This window comes from Carassius carassius, chromosome 47, assembly GCF_963082965.1.
Source record: "Carassius carassius chromosome 47, fCarCar2.1, whole genome shotgun sequence".
Taxonomy (NCBI): domain Eukaryota; kingdom Metazoa; phylum Chordata; class Actinopteri; order Cypriniformes; family Cyprinidae; genus Carassius; species Carassius carassius.
In genome coordinates, this window is record NC_081801.1 from 1,947,785 (window position 1) to 1,963,797 (window position 16,013).

Genomic DNA, 16,013 nt, shown 5'->3' on the forward strand with positions numbered 1-16,013 from the left:
GGAAAATACAAAAGTTTTCAAATTATTAATAAGAACTATAACAGACCCAAAATACTACTAAAACAACTAATTATAATGTATTTAGGACTTCTTTATCATGCATTTTATATAGAGTAAATCACAGAATGTGTTACCATATCACTATACTAAATGTTTTCTTTGTAATAAATTACCTAAAGGCAGTTTAAACAACAAATCCGACGACCAAACATGGTATTTACATCATCATGAGCATCTGGTTTTCTTTTAAAGCGTGTAAGGTCATAGGAAATAATCCCTGATGACTGACATTAACCCATGGGGCAGAACTGCAACTCCACCCGAACATAAAATCTGAGAAAATAGCATCATTATTCAATTTAGCCACCATAAACACTGACCTTTGCTTACTCGCACATAAGCAAAAACTCTTACTTGGCACGCACAGCCATGCTAACTTACCGTTTTCATTTATTCATTTATAAGACTAAGACTGTTGTCTGAATTCCTGAAAGAATCATTAAGGGAAACATAAAAATCACAACAACTAACTCAAAGAACAACCTAGTTCAATTCACAAATGACTCTTTTGAACAGGTCTTTTTAAAGAATTTGTCAAAAGACTAAACCACTAGCGATATATAATGTGTTAAAGGTTTGAATATGTATATAAGTACTAAAAGAATCGTTAATGGAATCAACTGAGAAACCAGAACTGAAATCTGAAAAAAAATACAGTACTGAATATTGTGATTTAAGAAATGACTCTTTTGAGCAGTTCTTAATTGAAAATATCAATCTGAATCAGTTTAAAGTGCATAAAAGAATAATTATTGGAAATAATTATATATATATATATATATATATATATATATATATATATATATATATATATATGTATATATATATATATATATATATATATATATATATATATATATATATATATATATATATAAATATATATATATAAATATATATATATAAATATATATATATATATATATATATAAACAATTTAAATCAGAACAAATTCACAGAACAACCTAGTTCAATTCAAAAATGACTCATTTGAATCCAAATCTGAACAAACCGTACAACCTAGTCTGATTCACGAATGACTCTTTTGAGCAGTTCTTGAATTGATTCTTAAAAAGAACCAAATCAGTCTGAATTTCACATGTTATCATTCTGAATCAGTATCAAGTACTAAAAGAATGAATAAAAGAATTAAGAAACCAGAAAATAAATCATAACAACAATTCACAAATGACTCCTTTGAGCAGTTGGACAAAAGACTCGGAAAAATCAGTCTAAATAACAAACAAAAAATAAATAAATAAATAAATGATGGAAACATTAACAACCCAGAATCTAAATCAGAACCTATTGTGATTCACAAATGACTCTTTTGAGCAGTTCAATAAAGAACTCAAAAGACTCATTTGAAATCTGTCTCAAGTGCATGTTATGAAGTGAAGTGACATTCAGTGACATTCAGCCAAGTATGGTGACCCATACTCAGAATTTGTGCTCTGCATTTAACCCATCCGAAATGCACACACACAGAGCAGTGAACACACACACACACACTGTGAGCACACACCCGGAGCAGTGGGCAGCCATATATGCTGCGGCGCCCGGGGAGCAGTTGGGGGTTCGATGCCTTGCTCAAGGGCACCTAAGTCGTGGTATTGAAGGTGGAGAGAGAACTGTACATGCACTCCCCCCACCCACAATTCCTGCCGGCCCGGGACTCGAACTCACAACCTTTCAATTGGGAGTCCGACTCTCTAACCATTAGGCCACGACTTCCCTTGATTATTGATTCGAATCAGTCTGAAGTACTTTAAAGAATCGTTAATGCAATCATTAAGACACCAGTATCAAAATCAGAAGAACAAACTCACAGAACATCCTATTCTGATTCACAAATGACTCTTTTGTGCAGTTCTTTGAATCAAAATCTGTCTCAAGTGCATGTTATTGTTTTGAATCTTTCTGAAGTTCTAAAAGAATCGTTAAAGTAATCAATAATAAACAAGTATCAAAATCAGAAGAACAAATGAACAGTACTATTCTAATTCACAAATGACTCTTTTGAGTGGTTCTTTTAAATAAATTGGTCAAAGATTCAGAAAGAACTAAATCAATCTCAGTCTCACATTAGTGGTTTGAATTGGTCTGAAACATAACTGATGGAAATATAAAGAAACCAGAACCCAATTCATAACAGCACAGAACAACCTAATCCAATTCACAAATGACTCTTTTGAGCAGTTCTTTTCAACGAATTTGTCAAAAGACTCAGAAAAGAACCAAATTTAAAGGTTAAGGACAACTCTCTTAACCGCTCACACGCAGCTGCGTTTTCTCTGCTCCAGATGACGTCAAGGCAAAATCTGGGCAACAGAAGCCAAAACATAAGCATATTAACATGCATTTCACAATGACAAAACAATAAAAGTACCAAAACACATGATTTGATTCAACTAAAGCCACTGATTCTGCCAGAGGACGTGCTTTTTTTTTTTTACGATGCTGTTTACAATGTGGCACTATGTTTTAATGTTATATAAAACAATGTGCATATTATTCAGGGAACAAAAGCCTTGCAAATTTCCAACCAATCCGACTGTTGATTGTCAGCAGGCTTGAAAACAGCCCGGGCGGTTCAGCTTCAGAGCATCTGAGGTGACCGGGTGTTTTGCTACCAAAGTCAACAAACATTTCATTCACTTTAGTTCAGTGTGTGTGTATCACAAACATCATGCAATGAAACGCAATCTGTTTGTGTTCACCGCTGGATAAATGGAAGTGTTAGAAAGCGCTTGTTTGTTCTCAAACAGTTGTTCACCTTTGTGTTCTCAAACAAGATCCAGTTTCTGGACTGATGCAAATAAACCCATCTGTGATGCTGGACCGCGGCCACACACACACACGTACATACAAACAATATATAACATGGATCTCAGAAAAGAAAAGACTCAATCTAAATCTTAGATGCTTATGGTTTGAAGCAGTTTAAAGCAGAGTGTGAATTACACAGTGACCCAATTAATTATCACACCATGTGCTGATTAATTAAAGATAAGTTATTATTAAAGACAATTTAAAGTTATCACTGTGTTAAATTAGAAAAACAATGAAAATTTTTTTTATAAAAAAATGCTTTAGAAAGAAATATTTTAATTCAGTATACAAAAATATAAATACTGAGATATTAATAAAAAAATGAAACCGTACTCTAAATAATAAAACTAAAAGAGCCAGAAGGTGGTGGATAAGTCTTAATTAGTCATTGATTCATGAACTCACTTGATTCATTTGAAAGCATGGATTCATTAACGAAACCTCGCTGTGTGATGATCAGAGACGCACAACAGTTCGACTAGGGTTGTATTTTCATTTGCAAAATTCTTATCAAAGGTAAAACTTTTTATGCAACTATATTTTCTTTTTTACCAGCCAGTGATGATTCTGAAAGAGAACATGCAGTGTTTGTTACAGTAACACATTCTACTTTCACACGCAACTGACAGACAGAACTGTTAATGTTATGCTTATTTTAGCAAATAGTTAGCTTTGTAAATTCAGTTCAACAGCATTAAGTTGAAGAGAGTAAACTTTATCCCTCGACTGATTCTGCACATGCATTTATGAAGATGCTGCTCCGTCCAAGCAACGAATGCACGTCTTTGAATAAGCACTTTAGTGTATTTACTTCAACTGTTCAGGTAATGTCAGTTCAGCCCTTTTTATAATTTTAAAATCAGTCAGAACTATAGAAATGCATCTTAATATTTACAAGTACATCTCCATATAATGCATGGGCTACTTTCTCTCCGACTCCCCCTACATCTAGTTTTGACGTCCCTCGGGGGGGATAAAGCCTTCTTTAGGGGGTCAGACCCCCCCCCCCAAACCTCCCCGTATTTTGCACCCTGGTTTCAAGTATTACAAGAATCATTACTGGAATTATTAAGAAATTCAAATAAAATTATTAAAATGTAAAAAAAAAAATGCATAAATAAATTCATAATAATAATAATAATAATAATATTAATAGAAAAAAAGTATAAATTACTACAATTTAAAAAATACAATTAAAGATTAAATAAGAAATGTAAAAAAAATATTAATAAATTAAGAACAATTAAATCAGACCAAAAAAAACAAACAACAAAATACTACTTATATATTACTATATTATAATATTATAAAATCTAACATTTTAATTTTATATATATTTGTAATATGTATTACCGTTAAATATTATTATATAACAAATTATAAAACTATATATTGAAGATTACTTATTGTAACATTATATTAGATTTATTACATTTGAAAAAAAAAATACAATCACATTTTTTACATTTTATAAAATATAAAATATATAATATATATACAAAATGTTAATACTATATATTAAGTATTATTGTATTAATGTAGAATTATTAATAATTAAGTAAAGCATTAATTTGATATTATACATTACATATTTTTATTTATTATTTTAAAAGTTTAGGGTTGTTAAGATTCTCTATGCTCGCCAATGCTGCATTTATTTGATAAAAAAAAAAACAATAAAATAAAATAAAAATTAAACCGTAATAATAAGGATCAATGTAATGCATCCTTGATGAATAAAATATTAATTTATTTACCAAAAATCTTACTGACCCCACATTTTAAGCATTTCTGTATATACAATAAAAATTAATAACATATTAAATAATCAACTAGCCAGTTGCTGCTTGACTAACCTTATAATTCGTTGGGCGGCGTACTGGTGTAGGTTACGAAACTGGGCTGACATGTTTGCTAGGGCAGCCAGGCAGTTCGTGTGGAGGTATTTATCCTAAAGCAGAGGAAATCAATAAAACCATGCATAAATAATTTGTGTTGTTTCTTCTCGCAGCGAAAAACAGAATGAAATGACTGCATTTTACTTTGAATATAAAAACCTGCTCTGTTCATTGCATTCCCTGGACTGAATATATTCACAGATCTAATATAAAACTTCAGCAATCTTGTAAAACTCATGAGCTGGTTGCTGTGAGTCTCGCTGTCACATAATAAATTTGCATGTGCCCACGGCCAAAGATCTGGATGTTTATGGAGTTTTTGTCACTGGTTCTGTTCTCACCCTGGTCCTCGTCATGTTGAACTGGATGGTCCGAATCACGACCAGGATCAACAGAGAACCCAGAGAGATCTCCGTCAGAACGCGCTCCGTATACCACGAGATGTTCTTCAACATCTGAGAGAGAGAAAACAGAGAACAACAACAACCACTAAGAATTAATACAAGAGTTGTTCCTCTATTTAAAGGTCGATGCAGGATTGTATTGCATGCTAAATCTTAAACGGTGATCAAATCTGAAAATGTGAAAGTTTGTTTCTTCATCAGATTTGGAGAAATGTAGCATCAAATCAATTGCCCAGAAGTGGATGCACTGCAGTGAATGGGTGCCGTCAGAAAAAGAGTCCAAACAGCTGATAAAAACATCACAATAACCCACACCACTCCAATCTTTTGAAGCCAGAAGCTGCGAAACAAATACATCAAGACATTTTTTGACCACTGCTTCTGGTTAATATACAAATCTTCTATCCATAATATTATTTCCTCCAATGAAAAAGTCATCTTATTTAAATCAGGAGAGAAATCTGCTCAAATCAAGCACCGTTTACAAGCCAAAACATCACTAAACAAATATGTGGGTGGATTTGGATGTGAGAGACAACAAGAGATGTTTTTATTTTTTTTTTATATTTATTATGGATTATGGACTATTTCGGACAGAAAAAAACTGTCTGAAGTTAAAAACGTCTTTATGATGGATTTGTTTCTTTCAAACTTGCAGCCTTTGTCTTCTCAAGTCATGAACTGATGGACTGGAGTGCTGTGGATTATTGTGATGTTTTTATCAGCTGTGTGGACTCTCATTCTGACGGCACCCATTCACTGCAGTGCATCCATTGCTGAGCAAGTGATGCAATGCTACATTTCTGATGAAGAAACAAACTCATCTACATCTTGGACGTCCTGAGGGTGAGCACATAATAAGCCAATTTACATTTTTTGGATGGAATATTCCTTAAATAGTTGATCTGATCTTAACATGACTCTCAAATGCTCTGGCCCGAGTATCTGTGTGTGGAAGAAGACGTCACATCTGCAGCGCAGTCATTGAATTAATTTGCGTCGCACTTTAAAAGAGGCAATTTTAGTGTTTAAATAAAATGGTGAGAGATGCACAGAAAGAGATGGATGGAATACAAAAGGTCTCACTTCCTCAGTGTCTGAAGAGTAAAACCATGTAATCAATCTTAATTACAAAGGGCCTTCACTTATTTTAGATGAAAATAGCCTTGGAAATGTGTCCTGTAACTAACAAAACCAGAGAATAAGCTAACAGTAAAAAAATGAATAGTATTACAACAAAATCCAGTTTGAAAACACTCTCGGCTAAATTTGGTCTTTTGTGTGTTTTTTTTAGTTGTTGGAGCACAGTGTGCATTGCTGTAATTGTCTGCAAACCACAACCTTCAAACAAATGTTGATGTATAATCTGAAGTAACAGTGTCTGTGTGTGACTTTTTATGAAAAACTTGAGAATAACTGACGCATTGAAAAAAAAAACTGACAAATAAATGTGCATGTGGGAAAACAACTTCAAATACAATCTGTCAGGCATAGGTTACACAAATATACTGAGCCAACACACACACACACACACACACACACTGCCTGGAATCACAGAGGTGGAATCAGTTCCAGACTCAAGCCTCTATTCAAACACATTCACACACTTCAAAACCATTTATAGCAGATTCTTTTCTGTTTTAATCTGATTTCTGATTGGGATTAACTGTGACCTCACCACTTCATGTATAGAGCGGTTGAAGGTGTCGTCTTCTGTGAGGATGAGGAGGATGATGAGGGCCATGTATACATGATGAGAGTTTCTCTCCTCGACATGATACAAGATCTCAAGAATCGGCAACACCTTCAGAGACAGAAAGACAAAATCCTTTACTATTGTAATAATTTATTTTTGATATCCGTTGCTGATATCTGAGAGAGCAGGGATGCCAATTGCTGATAAAAAGCTGACAGACATGATATCAAGCTAGATAATTTAAAGACGTAGTTAAAACTACATGCATAACAATTGCTGAATTTAAATGTATATTTATTTGACGTAATATTTACTAAATAAGATACCATTTCAAAAATAAATTTTATGAAAAATTGAAATTAAATATAAAATTTATTAAAAATTAAAAAAAAAAAAAAACATTTAAATAAAGTCTGTAAATCAAAAAAAGAAAAATAAATACAATTTAAATAATTTAAATATTTTTTCTGTAAAAATAAACAGATTTACACTTTGGATGGCAACGCCTTTATTTTGTAAAGAAACTATTAAAAAACATGAATAAAAGGAAATAGCACTGTGACCAACCTTTCAGTCAGTAATCAGTCATATCAATCAATCATATTTTTTCAAATAAAGTTTGCATTAATTTTACATACAGTACACAGTGAACATGACATCAGCAAACTGCACAGCGTAGTTTGAAATCAAGGTTTTAAAGTTTCGATCAGCGAGAGAGTAAATGAGAAAGTATTACAGCGTTCGCCTTTATATTACTACTAACAGGAAAGCAAATGTTACAATACTCCTTTTTGTTTAAAAGTTCTAATGTATAATATTCTGACACATGGGCCAAACAGAAAAACATATCAGCATATAATAATAATAAAATTTCTTTTACAAATATCGACCACTAAAAAGAACACACATCCCTGTCTCAGAAGTCCCACCCACAGTGATTGATTGACAGGAGTCAGGAGTTTGCAGTTGCATATGAATGAACGTATGCATGTGTTCTGCAAGCACTATTAAATGCATATGCATGTATGATCTCACCAGGTTCTCCATGTCCGTGCGGGACAGTATGTACGTCCTCATGTTGCTGTTCTGGTGCAGAAGCGTGTAGAGCAGTAACGTCACCTGGTCTGATTTCTGCTGCTCGTACAGCGCGGTGTACAGACTGTTAAAGTTGATCTGAAACGTGTGAGGCTGAGGAGACGGGATGGATGAGGAATCTGAAACACATAATACAGATTCAGAGCAATTCATTCAATTCAATTCAATTCAAACTGGGATGGGAGCCAGTCTGGTTTACCTTGGGTGTTTTTGAAGCAGGTAACAGCCTGGCGGTAGGGGTTCGGACAGTCTGCGCCGTCGGTCAGATTGGCCAGAACCAGAAGCAATAGCAGACTCTGATTGGACAGTGGGTGAGTGTTCTGATCTAGCTCCGCCCCCGGCCTGCTGCCGACTCCGCCCAATGTGAACACACTCCACAATCCACCTGAATAACACAGAAACCAATTACATCTGTAGGAAAATGATCGGCATGGAGTGACTTTAATTAATGGTTATGAAGGAAATGGTCACATCAAGCATTTATGACTCACATTAACATCAAGCATTTATGACTCACATTATCATTCATTCCTGTATTATTTGAGATACAAACATGAACGACATCTCAAATCTTGAGACTTGATGTTGGTCATTTTTCTGAGTGATCAGACTAATGATTTTTGATAAAATGGGAAGAAAAAACCTACAGGAACTTAATCTTAAAATAGTGCTGGGCGGTAAACCGGTTCATACCGAAAACCGGTGTATATTTTCGTTACGATGTTAATTTTGAATATACCGCCATACCGGTGTGTTATATTACTCAGCGTTCGGAACGAACGTTATGCTTCGCCGCGGCCGTGAGACTGTTTCAGACGGACCCTTTACAATGTTGCACTTCTAAGCAGCGACTGCACAAGGCGTGGTGAGGGTACACACAGCAGTGCTCTGGTGTTACGTTATAACGGCTGTTTCACACAGTCCGGTCGTATTAACGGATTCCAGCTGCACGAGGTGTCAAAGAGCGGTGCTCTGCAGCAGTGCAGCGATTGTTAACGTACTGAGTCTATTTTTGCTGTGCTGCAGGCGCTGAATTAAAGTGAAAGCGCATTGTTCGCAGGAAAAATGAACATGCATTGACATGGAAACGCAGTCACATGGGTTTTTGGCTAGGTTTAAAACAAGAAAAAGAGCACTTTTAGATAAACAAGGAAAACAATATATATGTTCACTTTTATGGAAGCAGAAAAACAAAGTTCATTAAGACCCGTGGGATTGCTTGTGATAAAGATTCAAATGCAAAATGCACGAGACTGTTTCTGTCTGTGGTGTTTTAATTTTAAATATTTTAACAAGAAAAGTAATTATCGTGTTTAAATGTTTTGCCGCTTGCTTGAGCAGCTTGTACAAACTAGAAGTAAAATGCATGTATAATGCGTTGTTTATATTTATTGAGTTTAAACTAATGTCTATATGAAAGATTGTTACTGTTTTGTGATAAAATACTTACGATGCTGAAATATATATATATATATTTTTTACATGATATGAAATGAAAACATGAACAAATGTTGTGTTTGTGGACTAAACGGACGCGGATCAGTAGTGGACTGCAAACACGTCCTGTGTGAAAGCACAATGAGTCCGTGCTGCGGCTGCATATGCACTGCAGGCAGATTATGCATATATAATATCCATTTTATGCAAGTGCTGTCGGGCTAAAATTGTCGCCAAAGGCGGCAACACGAGCAATTTGCTCCAGCACCTTAGCCGCAAGCAAGTCTTAAAATAACAACCAGCAGAAAATGCATTGTACACCTGATTATGCATGAAAAAAAAAACCCCGTCATAAACCGGAAAACTGGTATAATTTTGAAAAAAAAACCGGTATATACATTTTTGTTCAAACCCCCCAGCACTATCTTAAAACCATGATTTCATCTTGATGTCTTACAGGTACAACTGCAAATAACAGTTCAGAACACAGTGAGGTTGTATTATTTTAGTATTATTTATATGCTATTGTAGTATTTATTAATATTTAGAATTGGCTTTTTTAATATTTTCAGTTTTCATTAGAATTTTTGTTTTAGTAATTTTATATGCTTTTGTCATTTTTATTATTTATACTTTTAAATATTTAATATATTTAATATAATATGTATATTATATATATATATTTAATATATATATATATATATATATATATATATATATATATATATATATATATATTAAATACGTTTTTTTATTAAATTAAAATAACATTTAGTTATTTTTGTTTATTTACAAAGCTGAAATTTTTTTTTAATTTAATTTAAAATGACAATTATTTAAAAATTTAAATTTAATATTAGATAAACTTAACTTACAAATGTTGCCTTGGCAATTAAATGAAAATTGCTAAATAATTATTTTTAAATATATTTAAATATTTATTAAATAAATAAATATATATATGTGTGTATATATGAGTGTGTGTGTGTGTATGTGTGACACACACACACACACACACACACACATATATATCTTGCTCGCCAGGTCATTTCATCATTGTTTTTAATGGATAAAACTATGTATGTTCATAATGTCGGTCACCGTTTTATCTAGTTTGAGAGTGACGCCACACTAAACCGCCCTCAAAAAGAGATAAATTATAGTATTTAGAGTGCAATACTCTCTGGGAAACACTTGTGCTTCATAAATCATATATATATATATATATATATATATATATATATATATATATATATATATATATATATATATACACACACATATATATATACACACACACATATACACACAGCTATACATGCACACACAATAAACAATTTTTTTTTGGGTGCAAAAACCTTTAAGTGTCTGGAAAAAAGGTTAAAAGTAGTACAGTATATGGTGCTTTTTCAACGGTGACACACTTAAAAGATGTGGCTTCAGGCCAGAAGCAGAATAACTGAGGCAGAAGATCATTCATGAATAGTGTAGTGGACAACCGGACATGATAATAGCTCAAAAAAAGGACAGTTTCTTCTGCCTCAAGAGCTCCAGATGTAATCTAGAGAGTCTAGAGCTCTTCACAACATCACAGTCCCATCTTTTCTTCCATTTAAATATATAAATGACTATTTGAACATAAGTATGTCTTACAGCATCAGTTTTGATGGCTGAAGATTAAAAACAAAATAACCATCATAATAATTGGTTTATAAATATGTGACTTGATAATATCAACCAGTAAAGTTAATTGTTGCAGAAGCAGAGCAAGTCATTACATTCTGGCATGCACAATAAGACCAGGTTCATGCAATATGAAAATTATTTGGATGTTATGTTGACTTGAACATTGTGAAAACAAGATGGGTTGGATGTTTTCTGTCCAACGATGTACAAACAGCAGGTTGCTGATGACTAGTAAATGATTTTAAACCGATTGTGAGCTACTAATCATTCAGGCATCGTATCGGATGGAACGGAAAGCGAGTGAGAGAGAGTGTTGAGTTGGAAATGAGATCTCTGTCTCTGTCTAATCACTTGTGGCTGGACATCACGGCCCCACCAGCAGACTGAAGCAGAGACAAACATCCAGCGCAAATAAAAACAACAACACTGGCAGAAAAAGTCAACCCTCGCTCGGAGAACACTGATAACAGTAAAGGTCACTGGACTGATATTATTGGCTGCATCTATCCATTAGGTTCCTCATGACATCATCGAGTTCCGAATGTCTGGACGCCACGGCGACATCAGTCGACCAATCAGAGCGAGCGCAGACCCCAGTGCAGACTGTACTCTACTCATCAGAGCCAATCAGAAGCCTGTAATCGCTCTCAGACACATTGACACACTTTTATGACGGGAAAAATGATAGATGAAAAAAAACCCTCTTTGATTAGCACTCAATCTCTCTTCCTCTTTTATAAACACACTCATATCACTCACATGCTCTCTGTCTGTCTTGTGTGTCGTCCGTTTCACTCAGCACAACACAAATATAATATTCCAAGAATGAGAAATACACTCATAATTTATACCTTTTGTAGCACTTACTGTTTTCTCTGAAGCCTACTTACTGTTTGGACTTGGTTCTTAAGACCCCTACACACCTTAAGGGCCTCATTTCCAAAATATATAACTTACTTATGACATTCCAAAATAGATCACTAGAGAAAATCAAAACAGAATGGACGGGAGAGTTGGACATAAACATATCTGTAGACACTTGGGACAAAGCTGTTAACAGAATAAATAAGACTTCATCTTGTGCGCGACTCAATCTGATTCAGATGAAAGTTCTCTACCGTATACACTATAGTAAAACCAAACTGGCTAAAATCTACCCAAATATAGATGAAACATGTGATCGTTGCAATGCATTTAAGGCAGATCTAACCCATATGTTCTGGTCATGTGCTAAACAGAGACAATTTTGGTCTTCAATATTTGAAATTTTAAACTCAGCATTTAATTTGAGAATTCAGCCTAACACAATAATGGCTTTGTTTGGAGTTACAGGTGACGACATTCACATAACTAAACATGAGAAAATGCCTTGGCGTTTGCAACATTAATAGCTAGAAGAAGAATTCTTTTAGAGTGGAACTCACCAGCGCCACCTAAATTGTCTCTGTGATGTAATGTTTTTCTAAAAACTGAAAAAATCTAATATTTTCTCAGACGATCAACCAGAACGTTTTACAAACCATGAGATCCTTTAATTATCTATATCAAGAAGAATGTACTCCAACTTTAAACTCGCACACACACACACAGACACACAAACACGCAGACACACACACGCACACACACACACACACACCCACACACACACGCAGACACGTGCGCACACGCGCACACACACACACACACACAAACACGCAGACACACACACGTACACACACACACATACACGCAGACACACACACACGCAGACACACACACACGCAGACACACACACACGCAGACACACACACACGCAGACACACGCAGACACACACGCACGCACGCACGCAGACACGCACGCACACACACACACGCACAGACACACACACCCAGACACACACGCAGACACACACACGCAGACACACACACGCAGACACACACACGCAGACACACACACGCAGACACCCAGACACGCAGACACACACACGCAGACACCCAGACACACACACGCAGACACACGCAGACACACACACGCAGACACACACACGCAGACACACACACACACGTCCAAGTCCTCCCGTAAAAGTCCTCATCTCTCTCGGAGCATGTCAATTCAAAACTTAACCGTGTCTGATTTATTACTCATTATAAAGTCTGAGGCAAACATCTGATCCTGATTTTGTCTTAAAGAGACACACACTAGGCCTAAAAAAAAAAAAAGTTTGGTTCCGGTTGGTTGTCAGTTGAGGTCATTGGTCGGCAGGGATTTATTTTTTTTTTTATTTTTTTTTCTCCAGTGGCAGTTTTACACACACACACGCGCGCGCTGATTTTAAATGTGTGTACCGGTACTTTTACGACAGTGATTCTGTATTCCCGTTTAAAGTCTGTTGTTGCCATAGACACGCAAAACGCACACACACACAAAAAGCCTTCGCGGGAGTTTGACAGGCGATCTCATAGTAGATTAACATGGAGGATTTGAACTTGAAAAACGGAGTGTACAGACATCTTTTTGTAGTCAAACAACATTCTTTGTTATGTTCATTTATGTGGTTTATTTGATTTTGATGCTATAAATTAACTAGAAGCAAGAGACGATCAGTTAGTTTTAACTGATGATCTAACTTACAGCGATCTGTTCGACACATTCAAGAGCCACAAAACGGTATTTATTGTTTACATTTCTTTAAAAAATGACCACATTTGAAAGGTGAAATAACCAAATGAGACTTTGTTTCATATTAAAAGTAAGCTGGTAATGTTAATGTCCTGTCTGTCAGCATGTTGTTAGTGCCCTCTCTGTTCCGCGATATATTGTTGACTCCCCCGTGTTTCTCTTAATGTTACGATTTCCAAACCTTAAGTTATAGCTCACTTTAGGAATTGACAGTTAAAGGGTTTTGATGCAATACTTAATGGTTTTTAACGGATTACTTAAGTGTAAAACAGCATTTAAAGGAAACTGTAATTTAATTAACGATGTGTGAAAGACCGTTCTTCCCCAGTCTCATAAAATAAATTTGGGTCGCACATAAATTGACAGGGTCGGTCGGAAACCGGAACCAAACAAAATTTTTTTTTAGGCCCTACTGTAATTTCACATCTGTTGCCTGTTCCGGAATTAAAAATGGCATTAAAAACTCCCACAGAGCAAATTCTTAAATAATAACAACAAATATGGGGTTATTAAGTGATGGTTTATGCTTCTGAAGCAATATTTTACCAAAGTCTTGTTGAATTCACCAGGCTCAGGTCAATTTTTACGCTCAATACCACAGAAGCACTTCCTTACTGGGTTGAATTGAGCATCTGACAATCTTTGAATTGTGATTACTGACTAAACTACAAAAGCACTTCCTGTCTGCAGCTACAAGTCCACCATTACTTCCTGTCAAGGCGGTTACAGCAGCAGGCAATGTGGTGTTTGATCATGCAAGATGGGTGCCAAGATGTTCTCAGTGGTTTCTAAGGTGGTTTCTTACTAGTCAATGTACTTTAAAAAGCTAAGAGTTATCAGTAATATTAGCCCAAAAAGCATGCTATTTGTTTATCATTCTCCACTTCTATCATTTACCATTTCTCTCTCTCTCTCTCGCTGTAATCTGAGCCGAGACAGCACTAATCCTGAACACAGATACAGTGACGGCCTTGAGACTTACACAGCACATACACACACTAGCAGGAGTTTGATAATGCTATTAAACAAATGTAATGCTCAAGTGTTAAGCACCTCAGTACCATAATGTACAGTGATTGTTTTAAATCTGGAATCAATTAGGAATCTCATCTAATTAAACTATTTACATTAATGTATTTTTTTATTTACATTAAACCGTATATATGAAATGTTATTCATTATATTTTGAAAGTGAGGCTCATTTGTAGTAAAATAAGATGTGTTGCATTGTGAAAACTCTAATAATGTGATATTAATAAAGTGATCTGCTTCACCAATTACAAAAAGTGTAAAGAAATAAATATGTAATTTAATCTAATGAAACACATACATATACATATATATAGGGGAAAAAACTATATATATATATGTGTGTGTGTGTGTGTGTGTGTGTGTGTGTGTGTGTGTGTGTGTGTGTGTGTGTGTGTGTGTGTGTGTGTAAAAAAAAAAATCAATATAATAAAATAATTTGAGAATTGAGAAACATTTTTAAATTAATGAGAAATGGTAGTAATCAGTCAATAAAAATAAATATAAAACAGAAAAAATAAATAAATAAATAAAAAATAAATAATAATAATTCTTTATAATAAGAGAATTTCAGAATAGAGGGGAAAAATTTAGAAAGTTACTATAATGCATTGTAAAAATGACCAGACACAGTATGTAATAAGAACTGATGGAGAACTGTCATGAAAATAATGTCCCAATGTGTTCCTGAAAGGTTTTATTTTGATTTTGGTTTGAAATGAGACCTGAACATGTTTTGGTGAGATCCACCATATTTGGTCCGTCTCAGAGAGGAGAAAGAAGAGAAGTGAATGATTATAGATGATCATAAGAGAGATTCAGGAGCCCAGCCCAGGGAAAAAAACACAGACTCCAGGATCTCCCATTGGCTCAGGGGAAACATCAACATGCCAGCTTCACACAGTTCACCACCCTGATTTATGAAGCACAAGTGTTTCCCAGAGAGTATTGCACTCTAAATACTATCATTTATCTCTTTTTGAGGGCGGTTTAGTGTGGCGTCGCTCTCAAACTAGATAAAACGGTGACAGACATTATGAACATACATAGTTTTATCCATTAAAAACAATGATGAAATGACCTGGCGAGCACGATTTTATTTCCTGTGTTGATGGGATTTCCTATTGAAACAGGAAGTTTAGGCTAATAAACATGGATTAAAAGCCAAAAAACTGAATACTTGTCCTTTGATGCTGCCAACAATACAAATACGGGAA

General features: G+C 34.8%; 1 protein-coding gene across 1 annotated transcript in view; it reads right to left on the bottom strand.

Annotated features, from left to right (window-relative positions):
• LOC132130454 (dymeclin-like) overlaps positions 1–16,013 on the bottom strand; it is a 75,418-nt gene that overhangs the window by 38,887 nt on the left and 20,518 nt on the right. Inside the window, exons 9-13 of the mRNA XM_059542167.1 lie at positions 8,185–8,370; positions 7,926–8,104; positions 6,873–6,998; positions 5,132–5,245; positions 4,749–4,843 (exon numbers count right to left, since the gene is read on the bottom strand). Coding sequence (XP_059398150.1) covers positions 4,749–4,843; positions 5,132–5,245; positions 6,873–6,998; positions 7,926–8,104; positions 8,185–8,370 — 700 coding nt within the window. The remainder of the gene's footprint in view (positions 1–4,748; positions 4,844–5,131; positions 5,246–6,872; positions 6,999–7,925; positions 8,105–8,184; positions 8,371–16,013) is intronic.